The sequence below is a fragment of the Apium graveolens genome, chromosome 1 (genome assembly GCF_009905375.1).
Source record: "Apium graveolens cultivar Ventura chromosome 1, ASM990537v1, whole genome shotgun sequence".
Taxonomy (NCBI): Eukaryota; Viridiplantae; Streptophyta; class Magnoliopsida; order Apiales; family Apiaceae; genus Apium; species Apium graveolens.
In genome coordinates, this window is record NC_133647.1 from 164,787,761 (window position 1) to 164,795,373 (window position 7,613).

Genomic DNA, 7,613 nt, shown 5'->3' on the forward strand with positions numbered 1-7,613 from the left:
TAAATTTACACAAGTTAGATATTTTTAAAAATAGCCTAAAAACCTAAAAGAAAATTAAATTAATAGATTACAATATGCATTTAAAAATACTTACTCATGATTATGTGGCACGAAGAATATGTGATTTTGATTACCCTCTTTCAACCGACTACCAACATTTCGTTGAAAATCAGCATTCAAATTAAAGTTGGCCCCAGGATCAAAAAATCCATACAGGACCACATCATCATTCTTGCAAACCCTCTTAATTGTACTATGCAAGTGCCTATACATATGTGGGAGAAATTAAAATTACTAGCAGACCAGTTGTGCGATAATTCAAACAGAACCTATAACCACGAAAATAAATTACTTACACTATATACGCAGATATCGCAGCTTGTCCAATCATGTCAAACTCTAACAATTCTTTTAAATTCCCATACAATATATATATTGTCTTCTGAACTCCAAACACATCGGAATCACATGGAATAGGGATCAATTCCCCGCTGGCTTTCATAAATGTCGTAGCATGTTTGTATAATACCTTGTATTGGCGTGGCACTTTCTTGCTGACCTTGACGTGAGTGAACTCTTGTTGAATTTTATGCACCTCACCCTTGTTCTTTGACTGCGACACATCTATTTTCTTTTTCTACAAAAAAATGAAAGAATATAAGTAGACATTTATTCACCTAATTAACCCCTATTTTTCAACTTTTATACAACTTTAGCAACCAACAAGCACATGTAAATACCACAATTGTCCGTAGGCTGATTAAATTTCGATGCCATGCCAAGTGTGAACCAACGGCTTCACGAACATGTTCAATTTCACCAGGTATAGGCACGGGAATTAAAGCATCTGGTTGGATATGTCCATCAACCGACACACGAGAATGTCCAGGCTTCAGGGGCACTCCGTGAACCGAAACATTCATTTTATCATCTTCAAAAACAGTACCAAAAGCAACCTTATTTTCGATGCTATCCACCGAAAGCTCACAAATTTGTGGACCCTATAATTGTAAGGAGTAAATTATATAATTACTCTACGATTTGAAGAACCGTATAATTACAATAATATTTGTGAAATATACCTTCTTTTCTGATGGAGGGGGTTGATCATAAGCAAGACAATCATCATTCACCAATATTTCTTTTGCTTTTGGTTCTCCTTAAACTGGTTGGCAACTTGCTCTCTCTGAAAAATTCAGAGACTGCTGATTAGATCCTGTAAACAATGTCTTGAGCTCAGCCATTTCCCGCCTTGTTCTTACCAACTCCTCATGTAGCACTCTATCACGGGCCAACAACTCCGCCTTGGTAATTGCAGGTTTTCTCTCTTTCGGCAGATTAAAGAACATTTTTGGGGTGACGAAACCTCCAACTCCTCGAACCCTGCCTGAATGCTCAGGAGTTCCGAGTGCCGTAGTCAACACATCATCAGTTCCAGATGGTACGAATTAACCCTTCTCCTTCTTTTCGAGTAATTCATCCTAATGCAGATATGAATACACATCAGATCTTAGGGACATATTATGAATAATAAAGGAATAAATAGATTTCTCATTATAATCTGTTTATCTCGATTAAATGCAGTTTTTTTCATAATTTTTACTTACAATTCTGGCAAATACTGCTTCTTTATCTTCATCAAGTTCCTCATCATCTAGCTTTGACTTTCGAGCCTTTTTCCAAAATATTGCCCGATCTGGTTTCTCCTCGGGCTTCAGTTTGCCTTTCTTTATCTGTTTAAGATGAGAAAAAATTAAAAGGTAATTTATTTGTTGAAGATGAGAAAAAATTATAGCTAGGTTCTTACTTCATCCTCTTGTAAACCAATGTAACCCTTCCTTGATAAACGATGATGATATTTTCGATTACGCACTCTTTCGCTCTGCAAGGTGCATAGTTTCTGCATCATACAATGAATAATTATATCCAAGTAAATATTCTAAATCCAAAAAGGGTACAATGGCAAAGAAAATGCATCCATACCAGCCATTTATCACCTGTCCTCTGCGCGATAAATCTCGTCCAAGCTTCTTGACCCACAAACAGATAATTTTTTGGAGGCCTCTTCAGTTTCTTCTTTTTTTCAGCATATGGCATCACGTGTTTAGTTGTTAAATCAGTTTTAAACTGTGTCCACTTCTCTCCTACAGACTTAAGCACCATAGCCTCACTTTCCGGAGCAACTTTAAATGTACCCTATGGACAATAAAATACACAAGTTTATAAGGCTTAGATAGTAGTACTAAAAATAAGTTGTGTGTGTCAACTATAATTTAATACCTTAATATCAAGCCATAATTTATCTTTCAATTCCCGATCCACATTTGGCCAGCTGTCAATGTCGATAGGAATCATAGTTCTTGCCAGGTGCCTTATGTAGGACTGTAAGGTACACCTAGTATCTCCGACAGGAACTACAAACTCATTGTATCTGATTTTAAATCTCTTGCCCTGGGCCTTCCTTACCAATACTTTTTTAAGAGAGGAAACACCTCGTGCCGCTCCCAACCTTCTTTTCACAGAATTAGAATTAGTTGTTGTTTCTTGTTCAGACTGTTGCTTTTCAGTTTGAGGTTCACTTGGTGCTTGTCCATCCTGATCACAGTGCTCTTCAACCTCCTGATCACAATGTTCTTCGACCTCTTTAACTTTTTTAGATTTGCTTTTGTTGGTTCTCTGTTTCTTTGCCATTTTTGTCCTTCACTGTGAATAATAAAACAAGAAATAATTAGTCACTGAATAAATGAAACTCTACATGAATTAAAATACATTCAAAATTACATATGCATGAATAAAAATGCATTCAAAATTACAACTGGAAAATTTCAAAACAAATACAAAAACAAAATACAAAAAAAATATAAAAGAAAAATTACAAAAGAAAAATGCATTAGTCACTATAATTCATTTACTCAAAAAAATTACAAAGGAAAATTAAATATGCTGATTAAATTATAACAAGCAAAAAGTACAGAGAGCTAAATTAACAGGATCATTTTTTAACCCAAATTCCCTCAACATTAGGCCTAATACTATGCGCAACGTCTTCATTGGTCACATCAGAAGCAGGGATGTTAGAGTAGAAGGGAGGATGTTCCATGATCGTGTCACCCAAATCATCGTCGTTATACAACTCTTGATAGTCTCTAGTTGTGCAAGTTAACACGATCGACCAAGTAGGATCAACCAGATCTTTAATGTAAAACACCTGGTTGACTTGGTCAATAGAGACATATTTATCCTTCTTATGGCTTTGTCGATTGAAATCCACAAGTGTGAAGCCAAGATCGTCGATCTTTATGCCTTTATCATTCTCTGCCCATTTACATAAGAAGAGTGGAGCTTTGAACTCATGGTAATCCAACTCCCATACTTCCAAGATTATGCCATAAAAGGTCATATCACTCTCAATGGGGTTTAAATCTTTCGCACTGGACACCTGGACTGCCTTAGCAACCATAGAAACTCTACTATTTTGAACAACACGCGCATCATCTCGGTCTTTCGTAAAGTATCAGAATCCATTGACTGAAAAACCTTGATAAGTTAAAACAGAAAATGATGGTTTTCCAGCGAGCCATCGTATCGTCTCTGAAACAGCATCGGGATTTCCCTTCATTTCACTACAACTAACAACTATTTAAATAGACAATACACAAAACCTACTTTTTTTTCAAACCAATCGGCAAATAGCCGATTGTGCTCTCCCATGAGCCAATGAACACTTTTTTCTTCCCTCGGTAAATTTCATCCAAATACTCCTTGTGCATTCTGAGAATATGCATAAATATTAGAAATAACCCACAAAAATTACATCTTCAAACAAATAGGACAAGTTAATAAAATAAACGTGCACGATATAGGGATACACTTCATCATTGTTTTGAAGGACATGCAGATGAGCCTCATCTCGCTCTTTTTCTTCCACGACCTTTATTATCGGGGCTGATAATGGACCAGATTGCTTGCCTTGCTCAACTGGAATGCCGGCAGTTGTACAAGTCTGGCTCATAAATTCTGTGCAGAATTCTACCAATTCTTCTTTATGGTAGCTTTCTGCCATACAACCTTCAGGATAATATGAGTTTCGTACGTAGCTCTTTAGCACTTTATTGAATCGTTCGAAGGCATACATCCATCTATAAAATACCGGTCCACATAAACGCACTTCTAGGACCAAGTGGACAATAAGATGTAACATTACATCAAAAAATGATGAAGGGAATATTTTTTCTAGATCACATAAGGTTATTATTATATCTGACTGCAATTTATCAAGTTTCGAGACATCGACAACTTTGTTGCATAAAGCATTAAAAAAGAAGCACAGTCGTATGATTGTGACCCTAACATTTTTCGGGAGAACAGATCGAATGGCAATAGGGAGGAGTTGTTGGAGAAGGATATGGCAGTCATGGGACTTAAGCCCGTATATCTTCAAATCAGACATGGATACACATTTTTTTATGTTTGATCCATGTCCAGAAGGAAGTTTCATAGACAAGAATGAGTTCAACACTTTATTTTTTTCAACCTTCGACAAAGTAAAAGGGGAAGGAGGAAGATAGGTCTTCTTTTCTCCTACTTGAGGAGCTAAATCATGTCTAACACCCATATCAATCATATCACGACATGCCGCCTCACTAACTTTTGACTTTCGCATATTTAATAACGTCCCAAGCAGATTATCACACACATCGAGACAATGGCGAACATGATGATATTTCCAATATTCTAACTCAAAGAAAACAGATTTTTTCTTCTGTGGACATTCCACCTTCTTCGACTTCTTCACCTCTTTTCCAAAACAAAAATCAATTCGTTCCTGACGCGCTAACACTTCTTCTCCGGAAAGGGGTTGACATGCATTCCCCAACTCTTGTTGTCCGTTAAAGGCCGCCTTCTGCCTCCTATAAGGGTGGTGCCTAGGCAAATAACGGCGATGACCTTGGAAGCACATCTTCCTACTGTGACTTAAATTTTTAGCCACAGTATCGTCACCACAAATTGGACAACTCTTATAACCCTTATTCACGCAGCCTGACAAGTTTCCATATGCTGGAAAATCATTTATAGTCCACAATAAAATTGCTTTTAGAGTGAAATATGATTTACTATAGGCGTCATAAACGTTTGGTTCACCTTCTTCCCAAAGTTTTTTCAGATCATCAATCAACGGTTGTAAATAAACGTCGATGTTATTTCCCGGCTCATGTGGACCAGAAACTAAAACTGATAACATCATGAACTTCCTTTTCATGCATAACCACGGAGGAAGATTATACGTTACCAACACTACTGGCCAGCATGTATATCGATTGACTAACCCATTAGTATGCGGGTTGATACCATACGCTGATAAAGCCAACCTAATATTCCTAGATTCACTACCAAAGGCAGGCCACCGGTAATCGATATTCCTCCAAGAAGGAGAGTCAGCCGGATGTCGCATCTTGTCATTATTTATTCATTGATTTGCATGCCAAGTCATGAGTTCAGCAGTAGAGGAAGATTTAAATAACCGTTTAAATCTTGGAATTATAGGAAAATACCACATGACCTCGGCTGGAACATTGACCCTAAGTTGCCCATTCTTCCGTACTTTCCAATGTGACAGCTTGCAATGAGGACACTGAGAAGCATCAAAATGTATGCCCCTATACAGTATACAATCATTGGGACACGAATGAATTTTTATATACACTAGACCTAAATCGGATAAAGTTTTCTTCGCTTCATATGCGTTAGGAGGCAACACATTATCTTTGGGAAGGATCGAGCCAACTGAAGAGAGCAGCCCAGTAAAGGCAATGTCGCTAATACCAAACCTAGCTTTCCAGTTGTGCACTCGCTGCCCTAAAACAACGGTTGTTCCGCATCAACAACAAACCTCTGAAAATCATATGAATCCTTATCGTAATTACCCGAATTAAAAGCCGCTTCACAAACTTCAACAATTTCTGATGCAACAAAGTGCTCTATAGGTTGGTCTGAAGCAGGACGTGTACTACCTATAGAAGACCTAGTACTCCTAGTAGATTTTTCTTTATGCCAAATCCAATCAACATACCCCAAACTAAAACCATGATCGTAGATATGTCCCCTTATGATTTTGGTTGAGAATTTTTTAAAATTCACACATCGACCACATGGACAAGGAATTCTTTTAGAATCTTTACAATTTTCTTCAGCGAAAATCAAGAATTCTTCGACGCCAATTTCAAATTCTAAAGAATCCCTATCTTTCGATATCCACGACTTATCCATAAATGAAAATGTATGACCAGCAATTTAGCAACCTAACCACCTGATGGTCATTTCAACATCAAAGCGCGAATTAACCAATACAAGTGCACATATTCAAGTGCACATAAACAAAACCAAGAAAGTCAACATTGTTTAACTAGCATAATCAATACAAGTGCACATATTCAAGCGCGAATTAATAACAAACACGCCCTTAAAAAATTGAAAGATTTTACACAAATGACATCTAGTACATTCATGGCATCTCATCTATTAAAAGAGAACGATACACTAAATCTGATACTTAAACAACAATCCAAATCAAATAATGTATACATAAATAATGACAGATCGGTTACTAGTGAATCCCTTCCTACATAATGTATACAAAAAAAAGGAAAAAAGCAAACGAATAAGAATTTCTAACCTCCTTCTTGAAGTAAAATGTGCAAGCACTGTCAAATTCCGAGACTTGATGAGATAATCTGCAAATGGACAAAATCGAATTTAAAAATATACTATTACTTAAAACTTTAAACGGACAAAAATCGGAAGATATCAACCAGAAAAGAAAAATACATGCAAATATCAAACCTAATTGATATATTTAGGCAAACCTAAATATATATACACAAGAACACAACCCTAATTTATGTTAAAAAAATGCAGATTTATGTAAATATATATACATGCATATTTAAAACAACTAAAGAAAAAATATAAAATTAGAGTACAAACATTATTTGGCTCAATAAATCTCAAAACCTGTTCAAAAAGGAAAAAACCCATTAAAATTTATGAACAAACCCTAATTGAAAAAATGTAACCTAATCGAACATACAAACCTAAATGAACGAACATACCTGTTCAGAAATTCGGGTTTCTCGTAGATGGATTTTGATTAACTGATGGTGTTCTTCAATTTGAGGTTTAATTAAAACCTATGTACTTATTATAAGCTGATATGGTGTGTGTGTGAGATAGAGAGAGATGGAAGAGAGAGAGGGAGAGAAGCAGAGAGATGGAAGAGAGAGGGAAAGAGAACCAGAGAGAGTGAGCTCAGACAGAGAGAGTAGAGAGAGTGAGAGTGAGAGAGAGAGCATAGAGAGAGTGAGAGAGAGACAGGAAAAATAATTAGGGGGGAGAAACGGTTTTTTTTTGGTTAAGAGGGGGAATATTTGGGGAATAAGGGGGGAAAGTTTCCGCATTTTTTTAATTTTTTTTAAGTTAACCATCGACAACGGTTGTAAAATACAACCGATGTCTATAAAACAAAGACATCGGTTATATAGAAAACCGATGTCTAACTAATGTTTTTCATTTTTGAAAAATAAGTATAGACATCGGTTATTTTCTGGACCGATGTC

The 7,613-nt window shown here is 36.4% G+C and overlaps 1 protein-coding gene across 1 annotated transcript; it reads right to left on the bottom strand.

Annotated features, from left to right (window-relative positions):
• Positions 1-2,992: 2,992 nt before the first annotated feature.
• LOC141710442 (uncharacterized) lies at positions 2,993-5,452 on the bottom strand. The gene is made up of 3 exons (XM_074513050.1): positions 3,870-5,452; positions 3,680-3,771; positions 2,993-3,501 (listed from the first exon to the last, which is right to left on the bottom strand). The coding sequence occupies exons 1-3, from the start codon at positions 5,450-5,452 to the stop codon at positions 2,993-2,995; spliced, it is 2,184 nt and encodes a 727-aa protein (XP_074369151.1).
• Positions 5,453-7,613: the final 2,161 nt, after the last annotated feature.

Coding starts and splice junctions, on each gene's coding strand:
- LOC141710442 (XM_074513050.1), bottom strand. CDS start 5,452: ATGCGACATCCGGCTGACTCTCCTTCTTGGAGGAATATCGATTACCGG. Junction 3,772..3,869: donor CTTCAAAACAATGATGAAGT/GTATCCCTATAT, acceptor GCATATTCTCAG/AATGCACAAGGAGTATTTGG. Junction 3,502..3,679: donor AATCGGCTATTTGCCGATTG/GTTTGAAAAAAA, acceptor ACTTTACGAAAG/ACCGAGATGATGCGCGTGTT.